We start from the raw sequence: 19,206 nt of genomic DNA, 5'->3' as shown, positions 1-19,206 counted from the left end.
AAAAATAATAGTGTAGTTGCTGTATTTAAAGTTTTGTCCATCAGTTTACTGTTAAGTCCCTTGTTGTCCTTGTAATCCTCTTTCTTGCAATACTGTTAAATGGTGGTGATTTGACAACATGGCTCTGTACAAGTTTTTGTCAAAAAATGCAAACACTGCAAACAAAAATATTAAATTTAAATATATGTACTGTAGAACTTTGGGTCACGTAACATGTACATCACACAAGCAGTTTAATGGCTGTAAATTTAATCAAAAACAATTATTTCTCTATCTATGGTTGAAGCTCATGTAAGTTCAGTCTGTTTCTGTCTCTAAAAACACATAGATGCAGAGTTCACCACATAACTGTGTGGTGCAAGTGTTTGTCCCAGCATCAGAAAATTGGGAGTATGAACCCAGTGATGTCAACCTTGGCCAGTGGACCAAACACAGCATGTGTTGGCACTGTTTTGAGATCTCAGAAGTCCTTACTTGCAGGTGGGAATTGACTAATCCAGGAACAACAACTGGGTAAAAGAGAAGAATTAAGAGTTTGGTCTTTAATTATATTTACTGTTATTTACCACTTGTCAACTGGCAACTTTGCTGACAGTACTTTGATCATTTTTCTGATTAAGGTTTTTGCTATTCTTTATAAAAATTTATAATTTTTTCACTTTTTTTTTTTAAACAATGTGGACAATCAAGCTTCTGTTTGACCATGTTGCTGCTTGCTAGGTCAGCTGATGTGGTCATGAGTTAGCTCAGTATATTTGGTAGATGGGTGGAGAGGGCGACTTGTGGAGGAAGTGGGGACTCATGCTTTTATATTATTGGCTATTATTATTTTTTTCACCACCCACTAGGCTACAATTATGTAGTCAAACCTCAGAAAATAACTAAATAAATGAACAAAGGCCACTGCATTTTGATGGTATATTACAGGTAAACAAGGATTTTGACTGAAAAATGATATGGTATGATGAATTAGGCTTAATCTGAGCAAATCATGAACTAACAGGGTAAAAAAGTTCCATTTTAATTTCTAGTTGACCGATAGGCTGCTTATATATACAACCTCACTTCCAAAGTTGGGGCACTGTGCAAAATGTAAATAAAAACAGAATGCCATGACCTCCAAATCATTTAAACCCTATATTTTATTGAAAACAGCACAAAGACAACATATCAGATGCTGAAACTCAGAAATTGTATTGTTCTTTGAAAAATATATGCCCATTTTGAATTTGATGCCAGCAACACATTTCAAAAAATTTGGGATGGTGACATGTTTACCGCTGCATCGCATCACCTCTGTTTTTTTTAGCAACATTCTGTAAGGGCTTAGGAACTGAGGAGACACTGCTGTACTTTTAAAACTGAAAAGGTTTTCCATTCTTGCTTAATACAGGATTTCAGCTGCTCATCATTTCAGGGTCTACTTGTTATACTTTTCATTTCATAATGTGCCAAATATTATCAGTGAGTGACAAGTCTGGATTGAAACTTTGTCTTTTCTGAAATTCTGTAAAGCTGCTTTGTGACAACATCTGTTGTAAAAAGCGCTATACAAATAAATTTGATTTGATTGTAGGTAGGCCAGTGTAGCACCTGGACTCTTTTACTACAGAGAAATGCTGTTGCAATACATACAGAATGTGGTTTGGCATTGTCTGAAAAAGACGGTGTCTGGATGGCCGCATAGGTTTCTCCTAAACCTGCATATATCATAGCTTGAATGTTGCCTTCACAGATGTGTAAGTCACCCCTGCCATGTGCACTTATTCACCGCCATACCATTAGAGAGGCTGAACTGTAACTGATAACAAGACAGATGGTCCCTCTCCTCTTTAGCCCAGAGGTGCACCGTCTGTCTTAATTGATCTCAGGTCCAGAGAAGGTGGTGCCATTTCTGGTTCCTGTTTATATGTTTTTTTTTCTTTGCATGGCAGAGTTTTAACTTGTATTTGTGAATGCAGTGATGAACTATTTTCACAGACAGTGGTTTTCAGTTATTTCCACTACAGCATTTTGTCTGGTTTTAATGCAGAGGGCCTGAAGATCACAGCCAGTCAACATTGGTTTTTGGCCTTGTGTGTGGCATACAGAGATGTCTCCCGATTCTCTAGGTCTTTTAATTACATTATATAGCATAGATGATGAATTCCCAAAGCTCTTTGCTATTTTACATTGAGAAACATTATTCTTGAATTGTTGCACCATTTGCAGAGCAGTTATTTACAGAGTGGTGAACCTCTCTTCATCTTTACTTCTGATAGGTTCATTTTATACCCAGTCATGATACTGACCTGTTGCCAATCAATCTAATTATTTGTGAGTTTTTTTTTGGCATTACACAACTTTACTAGTCTTTTTGTTGCTACTGCCACAAGTTTTTTTTTAATGTTTTGCTGGCATCAAATTCAAAATTGACATTTGTTTTCCAAAAAACAGTTTAAACATTTGATATGATCTCTTTGTGCTGTTTTCTATTATATGATTTGCACATCATTGCGTTCTGTTTTCTTTACATTTTGCATACTGTACCAACATTTTTAGAAAGAGGGTTGTCCTAACTCATGTTTGACTCGAGCTTTAATTATATTTAGCCTGAAAAAAACAACAATAATTGAAATAAAGTGGCAAATTCCAAGTCCAGTGACATTGAATTGTTTGCTTTTTTGAATAAGATATTTACTGTAGGAAATACACACAACTGATCTGATCAGTGTCTTTCTAATGTAATGATGATGATAGTCTTTCACAGTCTTTCATTCTTCATTCTAGTGAGGGGTGTGGAGAGAAACCTTTTGTTGATTTTATAATGAAACTTGATCATGTTCTTTGTGTCTCTGCATGTCTCTCCATTCCTGTATGTCTATTACTACTATTGATGCTCTTATAACAATGTCATAATAAAATTTATTGCCTTGATAGCTCCAAAACCAACAATGATATTTCTGACTTATGTCAAACTGAAATATAGAAGTGAAGTGCATATCAGGTATGAAATCAGATGGAAAAACAGGCATACAATAGACAAAGAGAGATGGACATACAGATGCTGCGAGTCATGAAGCACATGATGAAGTTTCATCAGAATAGCAACCGAAAAAAAGAACAGACAAGAAAGAGTATTCAAATATTTTCTTCTTCCATTTTCTGTCAGATTTCCCCTCATGTGTGTGACTGTGGGGTGGTGGCCACAGGGAGTTGCAGAACATGAACATGGCCATACTCAAAAAGAATTGAGATTTGCCCTTAGGGGCTCTGCATAGATCAGTCACCATGGACACACATTCCGTGGATGCTTCCCGACAGTCAGTGGAGACCCATCAGTTTTGATATAACGTGAATGATTGAAGAAGGTGCTGTAAAATGATGTCTTTTGTCACTGACCTGAGACCCACATGTTGGGATGGTATTTGGGTACACAAGTAAAATAAAATTGAATGGACATTTAATTATTAAATATATTTTCATTCAAGCATATACAGTAGTATCAACACTGTCCAAAAAACAAACGGAAAACTAGAATCTGCTTCTTTTTGTGCACAGCCTTGCATTGTGCATTTGTATTTCATGATGAATGGACCAAGAGAAATGCTCCAAAATTGCTTGGAAGAAAATCTCTTTACATTAACTTACACTGAAAGCAAAGCAAGTTTTTGTCTTCTCCTGTGAAGATTTTATTACCAGCTTGTAAGCCAAACCTCCTCCTGGTTTAGCACAGGAAGCAAGTTTCATACCAGCTCTAATGTATAATGTGTATCTGGACATCTGTTTTTCTTCATACAGCCTTGCTCGAAACAGATAAGGATCCGCATTTCATATCTCTAGGGTATCATAAATCAACTCACATTCACGATGACTTATGATATCAGAGAGCTCCTCACAATCCACCTCTCTGAAAGTGTAATCATGTCAAATAATGGCAAAATCCACTAAAGTTCCCATCACCATGGCAACAGGAGATGCACAAATATCAATTCTCCGTCACATGAAAGGGTGTCAGTGTTGTGCAGCTTGCAAGAAACAGCATTAACAGACCACATCCTGTGATGTCTCTCATCAGTGTTAAAAAAAAAAAACTCAGCAAGCAAACCCTTCCTCATCTGTTCATGAGTAAACTGTTGACCGTAGGTTACCATGGTGACATGCACAAACAACATCTCTATATTTAGGGAAGCAAACTCAACCAGAATATACACGCTTACAAGCTTACGAACACCATGTAGTGTAAACAGACAGTTCAGAGCAAATAGCAGACACATGTCCAAAATAAAATCACCATATATCTTATGTGTCCATGAGTGATTTATGTGAGTGGTGTTCAACAGTGCTCTAGACTCTGTGACACTAACTATGCTCACTAACTGGGGCAATACATTATTTTAAATGTATCTATTTCTTTTTTAAGAACCTGTCCTTGGAGTAAATGAAGTGCTATGATTTTCTAAATGCCAAAAGAATTGTAATGGAACATGGTCATTTCTGCCTCATGTAAACCCTTTGAAAAGCAAGCAACATCATTATCTTCCTGCTGATAGCCAGCTCTCTTTGCTGCAACCAAGCCCAGCAGAGGAAACAGACACCTGTCATAAAACATACACTACTGCTACATGGTGTCATGAGGTTCCCACACTGAGACTACTGCACTCATATGAATTTATAACACAACACACCATATGTACCATAAATATGTAAGAATTTTGAAACTTGGCCAAACACACACACACACACACACACACACACACAGGTTATACTTCCACAATAGAATCTGAGATAGAATGCATTATCGCAAAATAACATTAGGCCTGTCATTCAGTCACAGGCACAAGCAGAAGGCGAGCCATTCGCAATAACACACAACCTCGAATGTTCTATAGTTTTTATACAACAGTTCTGCCCCAAAGCTTGCATCAAATGTAATTTAATGTTAGCAATTCCTTCCATAAAAAAAGGAGCACCCTTTCGAAAGAGTCCTAAAACTGCTGCAGTATCTGGTTCATATCAGTTTTTCAATATTTGCCAGATGAACCTGTATGTAGTTGTAATTCAGACAGTCTGTTAACACAGCCAGTCTTGTTTGCCGAATTGTATGCTGTTCATTTCCAGCTAACTCAAGTTTGTTTAGTTGTTGCGCCATCACAGCTGCAGACTGAAAAGCTTCCTAAGCTGAAAAGCTTGCTGAGGGGTTCTGAATTTGATGTAGGTCTGCTGTTATACTTTTCTTCAGAATGTGACCAAGCACAGTGCAGGTCAAAAGTCCAAGAAGTTCTCTGTTGCATCCTTTCTGTTGTTGTGTGTGTACTAAACTTAATAACGGCTAGCTGCAGTGTAAAGCATGTCTTATCTACTGGTGCTCAGTGGAATAATACAGTTATCTGTAAAGTGTTATCATCACAAAAAAATAACATGTGTACAACCAATCAGATTGGACAATCAGAAGTAGCTGTTCTATAATGTCTTATTTAGGATAATTTGATCATGTATAGACTCATTTAAACAATAAACAAATAGATGAAATTAAATCCCATGACTCTACACCAAAATCAATAATAGAAATTGCCCTGCCCAAATGACATTATGCCAGCATTACACTTGAGATTAGATACTCGGTTCATACTGTGTCTAATGAATCTTAATGAACCTTTGTATAAGAGGTATTCATCTATTCTGAATAATGATATGGCTTGATGCATTTCAGTTTGCATTGAATATCTAACATAGACTACGACATTGGACAGCTGGACCCATGGGTACCTTATATTAACCTTTCATGAGTTATTTACAGGTTTCTGACCACTTATAAAATGTGTTCAAAGTGCTGCCCATTGTGTTGGATTGTCAATGCAGCCCTCTTCTCCCACTCTTCACACACTGACAGCAACACCGCAGAAGAAATGCTAGCACAGGCTTCCAGTATCCATAGTTTCAGAAAGTTTCCCAAAGTTTCAGACCTTTTCATATTACAATATGCTGATGATGTGTTGCAAATCTATATTTTTTAGATTTCATTTGATGCTGTCACTCCAAAACCTCTAAAGTAGCAACTTTACAAAATTTCCTCCTTTTTTTTCTAAATGTGGATCCTGTCTATGGGTGAATGAAATGTTCACACAATGTAAAGGACAGTTGACATTGCCAAATAGTTTTAAAAAATGATGAGGCTGTTGATATGACAGTAACGATATGTGATATATATGTATTTCATTTGACTTTTGTATGGCAAACTCTCTCTGTTCTGTATGTCTCAATGTGTCTCAGAATTGCCAGGCTACTTGGCCAAGTTTCAATGCCCAGTACGTTTTGTTGCACACCATTTAGTTTTATTAGACTTGTTGCTGACTAAACCTATAATAGTAGTCTTTAAGTAGGACTGTTTTTCAGCTGTATTTTATGTTAATTATTTATATGGTATTAGAGGCATAGCTAACAGTGCACTTTCATGACATAATAAAGCATGTGATGCTGTCATCCATTCAGTCTAACTGTATTGTTTCAGAAATGTGATCATCCAAAGTTGTGCCAACGTTCAAAATATAACAGCTTATAAGGATGTCAGTTAGGTGACATGTATTCCAACAGCAGCAGCCAAGACAACCACTGAGAACTAGTTGTGGCCAAGAGAGGAAATACAGTACATGCTTTGCAGTTTTCCCCTCAGCGCTTGGTGCACTGTCTGGGCACAAATGAGGAACACAAAGAGGAAGGTGTGCTCCTATGGCCGTTAATGGCGGTTGGACAGAATGATATTACATTCACTTTGGCTCTCTCTCAGAGGACACCCCAGCAATGGTGCAGATCCACAGATCACAGTGTCCTGAAGGAAAAGCATGGCCTCTGGACCTGCAGAGCCAATTCAAAGATTAAACACAGCGCTGGTTGGAAATGACTCTGGACCCCTATCCAAGGTGTCTGCATTTACATGCAAAATAAGTAGTCAAGCTGGTCAACACAAAGGGCTGAGTCTGGCAAGTCCAAAAGCGCCGATTTCCAAAGCAGGCATTGTCACCTAATGAAGTTAAGGGCTTGGGGTGGTAAACAAGCAATGTGAAAAGACAGAGAGAGCAAGAGAGTGAGAACGAGAGAAAGAAAGAGAGAGAGAGAGAGAGAGAGAGAGAGAGAGAGAGAGAGAGAGAGAGAGAGAGAGAGAGAGCGAGAGCGAGAGCGAGAGAGAGAAAGAAAGAGAGAGAGAGAGAAAGAAAGAGAGAGAGAGAGAAAGAAAGAGAGAGAGAGAGAAAGAAAGAGAGAGAGAGAAAGAGAGAGAAAGAGAGAAAGAGAGAGAAAGAGAGAAAGAGAGAGAGAGAGAGAGAGAGAGAGAGAGAGAGAGAGAGAGAGAGAGAGAGAGAGAGTACAGAGTCTATAGAGGGGTTGCCAGTATCTCCAGCTGCTCAAGGCAGCGTCAGTATTTTCACTTTGGCCTCTTGGCTTCCAAAGATAAAAAAAAACATAGAGCACCAACAGCAACAGCAATAACAACATTACGGACCTGCCTCAACTGAGCCGTGTTGCAGCTCAACTCAAACATAATCTACTGTCTACTGTTAACCAAGAGAAACATCTTTATGTGGAAGAAAGTTCCAAATTAGCTAGATTTCATGAAGTAAAATGATCTTTGAAGTTGCTATCCTAAGTTACTTGACCCCAACTCTCTTTTGAGTGTCGACTCATGATTGGAGGTTCAGTAACCCAACATTCTCCAAGAAACACCAGCATTATAAAGCTGACAGTTGACTTTATACTTTTCCAAAATAAAAACAGGAAAGCGAAATGAACAAGTGTTCATAGAGTATTCAAGAACAGTGTGAATGGGGGAGAACTTTCTAAAACAATGGGAATGGAGGACAACATTCTAGAACAGTGTCAAAGGGGCATCCTATAACAGTGTGATTGGGAAGAACATTCTAGACCACTGCGGATGAAAAGAACATTTTGGAACAGTTTGAAGGAGGAGACCATTCTACAATAGTAAGAATGGAGGAGAACTTCCTAGAACATTGTGAGCGGGGAAGAATAGGGGGACATTCTAGAACAGTGTAAATGAGGAACAACATTCTAGAAGGGTGTGAATGAAGGAGGACATTGTTGAGCACTGTGAAAGGTGAAGAATATTCTAGAACAGTGTGAACAAGGAAAGCATTATAGACAGTATTCCAATGACATCACAATCAGGCAAGTATATTCAGCAGTGCTGAGGTTGTTTGTAATGAGTTAACAAGCCATAACAGATCCAGCAATCACAGTAAAATACATTTTTAAAACACTTTTTAAGTTCAATTGAGTGATTTCATTTGATTTGTTGTTGTAGCGACACCAAATGAAAACTGAAATCTGCGTTATTATTTTTGCGTTCCAAACCACACACTAGCACACTAAATAGTATGCAAAAAATATCAGATCTACTATTAGAAGTGCACTTACTAATGTAGTAGCACTTAGTAGTGTAGTACAGAAGTGTGCGGTTTGGGATACGTTCAACAGCTCCAATAGCTGATTGCAGCTTTGCTGTGCTACACCTTAGCTGTTCAGTAAACATCTCCAAGAGAAGGTTTAAGGTATTTCTTGGTTAAGGAGCATTTTTGGGGATAAACTGATGCACTTATTGAGGTAAGCTGATGTTGGCTTCTCATTTGCCAAAGTGCAAAATCTGTTCAGTGGTTTAGGAACCTCAGTGTAACCTCAGGTGTAATGGAAAATTCAAATGAAAAGCTGACGAACAAGAAGCTGACTGAAACTTCTAAAGCACCTATATATCTTTCTATCTGTTATGTGCTCATTCTGGTTTATTTTACTTGGTTTTTATCCACCCGCAGAGTTGTAGCTGCAGTAACACGGGTGAGACGAGCTCTATCAGAGCACAGTCAGGATTACAGCCTGCCTACCAACATGGCGATCTTCTTAATGACGCAGTGGAATACTACGAATAGGACTGAGTCAATGTTAAAGAACATTATAGTACAGTGTGAATGAAGAGAACATTGAAAAGCATTCAGGAGAACATTCTAGAACAGTGTGAATGCGGAAGTACGTTCTAGAACAGTGTAAATGGAGGACAAAAATGATATAACTGTGTGAATGAATGAGAATATTCTAGAACAGTGCGAATAGGAGAGGACGTTTTAGGACAGTGTGAAATGAGGAGAACATTCAACCAAATGTTTGGGTTAGCTGGTGTTTGTTGGTCTGGTGTGCTTGAGCAAAGTCATTATCATGCGTGATGCTTCCGCAGAATGGTTTCAGCATTTGGTGGTTTTGTCCTTGTGAACTGTGTCCAGCCACTACTGCTGTTATAGCTGGTCCATCCCACTGCCGGTCAAGGGTTTAAAGGCAGGCAGTGCAGGTGAAACTAGAGACCTCTCTCAGATGGAAAGCAGTCATGCAAAGTCACCTGAAGGACTCTCTCCTCTCCAATTCTCTATTTCTCCATTGTATGTGAAGGACACTGGTGTCAAGGAGTGCTTTTAGTAAAGCAGCCTGTCAGCATTTTGAATTTTTTCAAATAAGTAGAACACTTATATCTGTTTTCTCTTCCTAATCTGCTACTTCTCTCTATTTGAAATGACATATGTGGAAGCTGCTTCTGAAAGCTTCAGCTCTCCAGCCTACAAAGAGCTGACTGTATATTATAACAAGTGAGAGGTGGGGAGGAGGGAAGGTGAGCAGGGAGCCGGAGCCCAACCGAAAGGCTTTAAAATGTAATTAATAGGTTTAACAGCATTCTGGGAGATACAGTCCAGCTGAAATACGAGTGTCCTTTCATCCATTTAAGATCAGTTCAAACATAGATTAGTACCTGGGAGAGAAAGAGGGAAGGGGGGTGAAAAGCTATAAAATTATGTTAAAAGACTGGCACTTGAACGTTTAGCATCTTGCCCCTTAGGCAGCACAAGAGAGAGGTGCAAATACCTGGAGAACTACACTGGCGTGGACATATGTCTGTCTTTTAAGCAGTATGGAACCTTTATATTATATAGAGGCAGAGGTGGGAAGTAGCTAGTTATTTGTGTCATGTTATATGTACTTTCCTGAGTGTTTTAAATTATAATACTTTTACTTCTACTCAGGAACATTCATAAGGACGGTAATCTACTTTTTCCTCAGTCACATAGTCAAACATTTAGTAACTGATCCCTTTTTTGGGTTTCATCATAGCTCCAATTATGATACCGATAGGTGCTGGATGCATTAAGACATTTTTCTGTAGTACTTAAGTAGCTTTTTGGCTTATACATTTACACAAGCTAGTAAAAGATACTTTTACTTTTATTTTAAGCACTATTTCACTGAAGTAACTATACATTTACTTGAGATTAATTTTAGGCTACTCTACACTTTCATGCTTGAAGGCTCTTCACATGCAAATCTCATTGACAAGAATGGTTCTTTGAGGAGTCATCTAGAAACTGAAAGGTTTTAAGGGCAGCATTTCTCAAGCCTGGTCTTGCAATAACCCTGCCCTGCCCATTTTCATCATCCCCAAGTAAAAGCTTTTTTTTTTTTTTCAGAGAAACAATGAGTCAAGTAAAAAAAGGAAAGAAACTTTCACTTGAGTCAATGAGCAGGTCACAGACTAACACAGAATGGATGTGACTTAATTTCCAAATACTTAGCCAATCTACAACCTACACATCTCTTCTACACAAGAAAATAGAAACTGTATTTAAAGACCATAAAACATTCAGTTGAATGTGGCAGAAGCGCAAATGCTATAATGAACTCCATATGTGGGGTTAACTGCAACTCACTTAAAGCCTGGAAAATTAATACACAAACACAATTTAATTAAATATATATATACACACACTGCTCAAAAAAATAAAGGGAACACTCAAATAACACATCCTAGATCTGAATGAATGAAATATTCTCATTGAATGTTTGTGTGCAAAGTTGAATGTGCTGACAACAAAATCACACAAAAATCATCAATGGAAATCAAAGTTATTAACCAATGGAGGCCTGGATTTGGAGTCACACACACAAAATTAAAGTGGAAAAACACACTACAGGCTGAGCCAACTTTGATATAATGTCCTTAAAACAAGTCAATATGAGGCTCAGTATTGTGTGTGGCCTCCACGTGCCTGTATGACCTCCCTACAACGCCTGGGCATGCTCCTGATGAGGGGGCGGATGGTCTCCTGAGGGATCTCCTCCCAGACCTGGACTAAAGCATCCGCCAACTCCTGGACAGTCTGTGGTGCAACGTGGCGCTGGTGGATGGAGCGAGACCCAGATGTGCTTAATCGGATTCAGGTCTGGGGAACGGGCGGGCCAGTCCATAGCTTCAATGCCTTTATCTTGCAGGAACTGCTGACACACTCCAGCCACATGAGGTCTAGCATTGTCCTGCACTAGGAGGAACCCAGGGCCAACCGCACCAGCATATGGTCTCACAAGGGGTCTGAGGATCTCATCTCGGTACCTGATGGCAGTCAGGCTACCTCTGGCGAGCACATGGAGGGCTGTGCGGCCCTCCAAAGAAATGCCACCCCGCACCATTACTGACCCACTGCCAAACCGCTCATGCTGAAGGATGTTGCAGGCAGCAGATCGCTCTCCACGGCGTCTCCAGACTCTGTCACGTCTGTCACATGTGCTCAGTTTGAACCTGCTTTCATCTGTGAAGAGCACAGGGCACCAGTGGCGAATTTGCCAATCCTGGTGTTCTCTGGCAAATGCCAAGCGTCCTGCACGGTGTTGGGCTGTGAGCACAACCCCCATCTGTGGACGTCGGGCCCTCATACCATCCTCATGGAGTCGGTTTCTAACTGTTTGTGCAGACACATGCACATTTGTGGCCTGCTGGAGGTCATTATGCAGGGCTCTGGCAGTGCTCCTCCTGTTCCTCCTTGCACAAAGGCAGAGGTAGCGGTCCTGCTGCTGGGTTGTTGCCCTCCTACGGCATCCTCCACGTCTCCTGGTGTACTGGCCTGTCTCCTGGTAGCGCCTCCAGCCTCTCAGACACAGCAAACCTTCTTGCCACAGCTTGCATTGATGTGCCATCCTGGATGAGCTGCACTACCTGAGCCACTTGTGTGGGTTGTAGAGTCCGTCTCATGCTACCACGAGTGTGAAAGCACCACCGACATTCAAAAGTGACCAAAACATCAGCCAGAAAGCAGAAAGGTACTGAGAAGTGGTCTGTGGTCCCCACCTGCAGAACCACTCCTTTATTGAGTGTGTCTTGCTAATTGCCAATAATTTCCATCTGTTGTCTATTCCATTTGCACAACAGCTGTGAAATTGATTGTCAGTCAGTGTTGCTTCCTAAGTGGACAGTTTTATTTCACAGAAGTTTGATTTACTTGGAGTTACATTGTGTTGTTTAAGTGTTCCCTTTGTTTTTTGAGCAGTGTGTGTGTGTATATATATATATATATATATATATATATATATAATTTTTTTTTTAAGGATATGAGCCAATCGATGACGACATAATTGTTGTGGAAAATCATGCGGAGGAGATTATAGTACTGGACAGTGAGGATGAGGATGACAAGGGTGCGAATGCTGATCCAAGACCTTTGAATAAGTCTAATTTAAATGATTTACTTTTCTACAACTGTCTACAAAGTCCTAATTGTATGCTTCTCTTTTAGATTTCAGTCAGGATTCCTATGAGCTTTACCAACTGACTTCTCCACATAAGCATCTTTAATTCAAGACAATTATGGTCATTATTGATATTATTTCCATTTTAGTTTACATATAATTATTCATTTATTAGGACGCAAAATAGATCAAGACGAGGGTGCAAATTTTTACGCTGATCCAAGTTCTTTGAGTAAGTCTAATTTAAATGATTTTTTATAGTTTTATACATCTGTCTACAAAGTCCTAATTGTATATTTGTTCCTCTTAGATTTCAGCCACATCTCCCACCAAGAACCATTCTGGCAGGACGAAGTCGATGACAGCTATGATTTCTGATATCTGTCAAGGGCCGTCGAATTGTCTGCACACGTGACTGCACACGGATCAAGGCAAGATGCTTCTTTTGCTTTTTCCAAGTTTAAAGAACACATAAATCTGTTTATTAATTATTGTAATAGACTGTACGAATCAAATGGTTTAGAAACGCCCTGGCAGTGATCTTTTTAATGATGCTAAGAAGCCTAACATCAGCCCTTTTTCAAACACCCCAAATCAGTTATTGTCTGTACAGGATCATGATTTGTCAAGTTTACAAAATACTCTTATCGAACACAACACATATACAAGTGTGAACCCTTTTTTAATAGATGTAGTGAACAGGCTTAATGAACGTTTGCTCGCAAATCGCACACAATCATTTCAGTGTGTAATTGGGGGGGACTTCTGGGTCAAAAGGGGCGGGACTTCTGGCTGTCAAAATTTTTGATTGCTGAAGGTGCCTCATATTCTCTCTGGCAGTACTTTAGCCTGGCTAGCTCTCACTGTGTGAGGTATACATGCTCGAAATTGTGCTATTTTGCAAACACTGAGAGGAAAATTTAAATATCATGTAAGTGAATTCCGACTTAAACATTCAAATCAATAATCAAAAAGCAAGTAAGATGAAAAAAGTTGGTACAAAAGAATTGTTTGGGGTGAATCCTGAGAACAGTCTGTCCGATTCTAGTCAAAATTTCAGATGAGGTTGCTATGGCAATACAAAAACATGACTCAATATGCTCATTCAGCTCAACCCTCTTCAACTACATTAAATATTCAGATGACATTTTGCAGTTTGTGCCCTGCTGTCCCCTACCAGGTCTAAAAAAATAAGGATCAGAGTTGAGAACCTCTGCTTTAAGGAACCAAAACTGGTTCTTGTATGGCACTGTTCTGTTTGCTCCTTTTTTGAAGACTGTGGTTGAAGTCAACACAGAGCATACAGGGTTTTAAGTAATGGCAGCTGGTCCTGGATCAAAGTTAAAAGGAGATATGTGCTGGAAACAGCACGTGGAGAAGCTGGGCCAGCAGGTGATGGCCCGCTCCGCCTGGCCACATTAAAGCCCTCTTTGTGAAGCCCCAGCCACACACCACATAGCCTTCCTCACCTTGAAACGTGACACTGTGAGGGTCTGCCACACTGCTGGAGCGTCAGGCTGTGTTTTATGTGTTTGTTTTTGTATAATTTCAGGACAAAAGTGAAAAACAGCATTAGGAGCAAAAATTGTAATGAGTTTGTGAAGCATGTTTTACAAAGTACTTATTACATATATTACATATAGATAGGATACAGGTATGAACCCATATCTTGATATTATATAATATTAGGCCTCCATGTGTGGTGGGGGCTTTCCGTGCCCTGCACACACCTGAGAGTATGGCTCTGATCAAATGCTCCTTGTATGCGGTGACAGCAATGGCTGAGCTGCCTGCTGGAGTTTAGTGAGTCTGGCCACAGCCCAGCTCAACTGAGACAAACACACACACACACACACACCCCCACAAGCATCCCACACAACTGCATGTATGTGTAACGTATAGGCAACAAGGCCTTTTGGACAGTTCTGTGATTGGTGAAAATGATTATAGGGAGATTTTCACGTAAAAAGCTAAATCAGAACGCCTCTTCAAATCTCACGATGCTGATTACACTGTCAGCAGATGGAATGACTAACACAAGAGGAAAATGGAAAGATAACAGTGATCAGAAAACCCCTTTTCATTTTGTAGATTGGAAAACCCCCAGAGTTTAATGACACCACAGGCATCATGCTCAGTGTCATGTTGAGCCTAATGATTAAGGATAATGGATCATTTTGATATGCATTCAGTAGCTGATATGTAGTTTCATGGAATTTATATGAGGACACAAGAATTTTAAATATTTTATGGTCGAAAACAAAAAAAAAGTTAAAAAAGTCAAGATTCTGAAAATATATGAAATATTCAAGATTCAAAATACAGGGAACAAAATTACAAAAGATAATGTCTTCTCAAACAACAGCAAATAATAAGCTGTAAATCTCACAAAAGAAACTTAGTTACATGTTAATGTATGTTAGTTACATAATAGATTTTCATTTGAGAAATTTCATTCATTGTAATGTATAGGAAATTATCATATCAACCCACCCCCCTTTTTTGGAATTTGAAATTGGCAACTGCCCTACTGCCCTCTACAGTACTGTCCAAAAGTCAAAGATCAACCCTCATTTATTTAATTTCTTGTCTAACCGACCAGTCAAAGCAGCAATTAAACATAAATTATTGATTTTTTCAGAAGATATTTCAGAGGAGATTAGATATAAAATAACATAAAATAACATTATATAAATAAGAAGCTCCACTCTTGCTTCAGATCGGAAAAAATCCACAGGTATTTCAGACCATCTTTCAACTGTAAGAAGGCAGCTCTATGAGTCTGAAAGGACGCTATGAGTTTCAAAGGATGTGTTGCTCTCAAGAAGCCATAACTGAGAAACTGAAATAGACAAAAAAGAAGAAAATTTGTAAAATCAATCAAAAAAGGTGTTGCTGGTGTTCTCAAAACAATGGACTGACCACCCCAGAATCCAGACCTCAACATCACTGAATGTGTCTGGGATAACTTGGACCTTGAGAAGTAGAAAATACAAGCATCTTTTAAGACTGTAAATGTAAGGATTTTCACTATAACAACATTTGGAGAAGTACAGTTTTCTTTTTACAAGTTTTGCTTCTAGAGTTTTTTACTTTATTTTTGCTGGATTTTTTACAGTTTGCCCAGAATGCGCTTTTACATAGCAAGACAAGGTCACATTCAGCATCACAGATGGACTGAATCAGGTGTGTGCCTGCAGGCGTGAGGGAAAGCCTGCCCGTGTGGCTCCAGTGGCCTCTGGCCTGGCTCTTAATGAGAGAAAGTGCAGTATATACTGTGGGTTTATAGGGACTGGCCGGGGCCACGGCAGGCACTAACCATAACATGACTTCCACTGCCAGACAGCCAATTAGTTTGTGTGTTGGGGCTACATGGGTGCATTGAGACTGGCTGGCTGCAGCACTGAAAGCAGTTTCGTTCTTATATTAGCTCCATGCCACCCAGGCTGCCTCAGGGTGCGAGAGAGCGCAGAGGGGCAGGCTTTACCCAAGGGAAATCTCAACACAAGCTCATTTTCACAACTCACCTCAGAGGTTAAGACCTGCCTGTCTTTCAGCTTCTTTATCTGTCTCGATCTCTCGCAATCTGTCTCTCTCGTTCTCATGATCTCTCTTTCTTTCTCATTTTCTCTTCACCACTTTCACACAGATGTACACAGAGCCTTAAACCCACAAACATTCTAAAAAACTGCCTCTGTTTGCCTTTACAGTGCAGACATTTACAGCTGCCCAGTGGAGGCTCACTGGCAGACAGCCAGACCCCCTTCACACCCCCCCTTCACACACAGACACACACACACACACACACACATGCGCTACACTTAAAAGAAAATACTGTTTTATTCAGTCTAGATTAGTGTATTGAGCATATGGGTGCTTTATTACCTCCACATCAAAAGCAATTGCAATCCATTAGCCACATGTTCAACTTGTACGTCAAACCGATTTTTATTTGTTGTACACTTAATATACACTATCTACTTCCCTCATTCCAACATGCACATTCACAGAAGGACCTGTTAGATTCACTATCAGCTGATGTTCTACAGTGACACACTTCAAAAGCCACAACTCAGGACTAAGAGCAGAATGAGGCTGAAATAGCAGAAGTAGAATGACAGTGCAGTTGATCAGTTTCCTTTGTGTGCTCCTAAGTCCTGGCTTCCATGCTGTCAAAGCCTTCAACAATGCCTAAACGCTGAAAGGAAGTGGCACTCAGAGCCAATGTAGCAGCACAGGAGACAGCAGGGCTTTTTACAGGATAATATGAAGGCAGAATAAAATGATAAGTGGTACAAATGATGAGACTAAATGATTAACCCACAGCTCTGAGGCACGTCCACTCGTCCAGACGGCATCTCTCTCTGTCTGTTTGCCTTTCCCAATTACTGTCTCATTCTCTCTCTCTATGTTTATCTCTCTCTATCTGACTCCCTTTTCTCTCTGCCTGTCTTTCCCCATCTCTCTTGCTCGCTGTTTCTCTCCATCTCTTTCCTTTGCTTTGCTTTCCTTATTTCTCAGGCTTTCTCTTTCTGTGTATTTTCCCCATCTCTCTCCCTTTCAATCTGTCTCCTTCTGCTTCTGTCTGTTCATCTCTCTCTCACACACACTCTTTCCCACCTTCTCTCTGTCGGTGTGTTTCTTTCTCCCCTCTTTCTCTCTCTCTCTCTCTGGTTAGTGAGCCAGTAGCTGTCTCCTTTGTCTGTTCTGTCTGCCAGACTAAACGCATGCTGCCTTGCCGGCATCCATATATTCCACACTCACAGCCACATGCACAGACACTCACTCAGACATATACAATCCCTCATAAATACATGTCATGACCTATTGCGATACTGAAAAAAAAAAAACAGCCAAAAACAAGCAAAAAGCAGAAATATTCAGTTCTTGATGTTTTCTCCCTGTCCATCATAGGATTCCACTCACCTTGAGTGGAGCCCGCCCAAGAGGAGGCCAATAATCCAAAGGTGAGTCCAAGGCAAAGCACAATCCACATGCTGGTTGACTCAGTGGCAGAGGGAGACGGAAATGTGTTGGAGGGGCTTTCCTCTATTCCTCTGGCTCTTCTCTGACAGCTGAGGGTGCTGAGATTTGGACTGAATGAGTGGCTGAGTGAGTGAGTGAGTCAGTATGTGTGTGTGTGTGTGTGTGTGAGAGAGAGAGGTAGACCAAGTCCAGTGCCCTTGCAAGGAGGGGGGGGGTGACGATCTGAAGTTAGCGGTCGACAGCTGTTTGCCTGTTGAAGCTGAGAGACTTTGCTATAACTTTTGAATGGTGTGTGTATCTGAAAGAGAGCGAGCAAGTGAGCGAGCGAGAGAGAGAGGGAGAGGGAGAGAGAGATGGTGTCACTATCACCAGCACTGAGGAAGAGGGTGGTGCATATGTGAACACACCCTTCTGCCCCTCCCTCTCTCTCTACCCCCTCTCTCCCTCCTCTCTTCATGCTCTCCCTCTCCCTCTGGTTTTGCTGCCTCAGTTAAGCTCTCTCGCTCTTGTCTGTCAATACCTCTCTCTGGTTTTATTGCTTAGGTTAAGGTGTATCTCTGTCTCTTCGACCACTCCACTTTCCCTTCTTGCTGTCTCTCTGTCTCCCTCTGTGATTTTATTGCCTCAGTTAAGGTCTCTCACTCCTGTCTGTGTCAATGCCTCCCTCCCTCCTCAGACGCTCCACTCTTTGTCTACGTTTCCCTCTTCGGCATGCCGAGGTACTCGGCGTCCACTGAGTGCACATCTGCTCCATTGTAATTGCCTCCTCCCGAATCTACTCTCAATTCACTACCTTTTCTTTCAGTCAGACACCTCGCCCCTCCTCCCCTCGTCTCTGAGCTTAAGGATGGAATCGAACTTTCACTTGAATTGCCCATTACTGCCTTTCATAACATGTTTGCATGCTGCAGCTGTACACTGTTCTAGATAGAGGCATTAATTGTACAGAATATAAGTGGCAATGACGGTTAATCTAAATCCAGTCAGATGAAAGTGTTGTAACTTTATTGAAACAATAACTGAAGTAAACCTGAAATTAGCTTAGCAAAGAACAAATTCAGTATAACTACAAAAGCATGTCAGAAAATTTCCCGAGTACTGAGTTCCTTGTAGCACTGCCATCACAAAGTTCCACGGTACTGTTAGTACAGTGAAACTATGTAATATATCCAGCACTACAAAGAACAGAAATCCAGTGATATCATTACAGGAACTGAAGCTAGTTAGCAGCTGCTCTTCTCTTTTTGGTATTCTTCTGGGCTGAAATAAACCTGGACTCTCAAGTCCCTGGCTGGTGACCAGGCAGTTGGAGTTTGTCCTGGTGGACGAGAGGGTCGCCTCAATGCGAATTAAAATCGCATGTGTGTATGCACCAAACAACAGGTCAGAGTATTCGGCCTTCTTGGAGCGAGTGGGTGGGGTTCTGGAAAGGGTCCCGCCTACAGACTCCATAGTCCTACTGGGAGACTTCAATGCTCACGTTGCCAATGACTGGGAGACCTGGAGAGGCATGATTGGGAAGAACGGCCTGCCCGATGTAAACTTGAATGCTGAATTGTTATTGGACTTCTGTGCCAGACATGGATTGTCCAAAACGGACACCAAGTTCGAACACAAGGATGTTCATAAGTGTACATGATACCAGAGCTCCTTGGGTCAAAGGTCAATGATCAACTT

General features: G+C 40.5%; 1 protein-coding gene across 1 annotated transcript in view; it reads right to left on the bottom strand.

Annotated features, from left to right (window-relative positions):
- Positions 1-17,890, bottom strand: part of cd44b (CD44 molecule (Indian blood group) b) — a 30,788-nt gene extending 12,898 nt beyond the window's left edge. Inside the window, exon 1 of the mRNA XM_017700087.2 lies at positions 17,470-17,890. Within this exon, the coding sequence (XP_017555576.1) occupies positions 17,470-17,539 (70 nt within the window). The 5' untranslated portion in view covers positions 17,540-17,890. The remainder of the gene's footprint in view (positions 1-17,469) is intronic.
- Positions 17,891-19,206: the final 1,316 nt, after the last annotated feature.

The sequence above is a fragment of the Pygocentrus nattereri genome, chromosome 11, assembly GCF_015220715.1.
Source record: "Pygocentrus nattereri isolate fPygNat1 chromosome 11, fPygNat1.pri, whole genome shotgun sequence".
Taxonomy (NCBI): Eukaryota; Metazoa; Chordata; class Actinopteri; order Characiformes; family Serrasalmidae; genus Pygocentrus; species Pygocentrus nattereri.
Note: the sequence above shows the minus strand (reverse complement) of the source record. Positions and strands in the feature narration are given on the sequence as shown.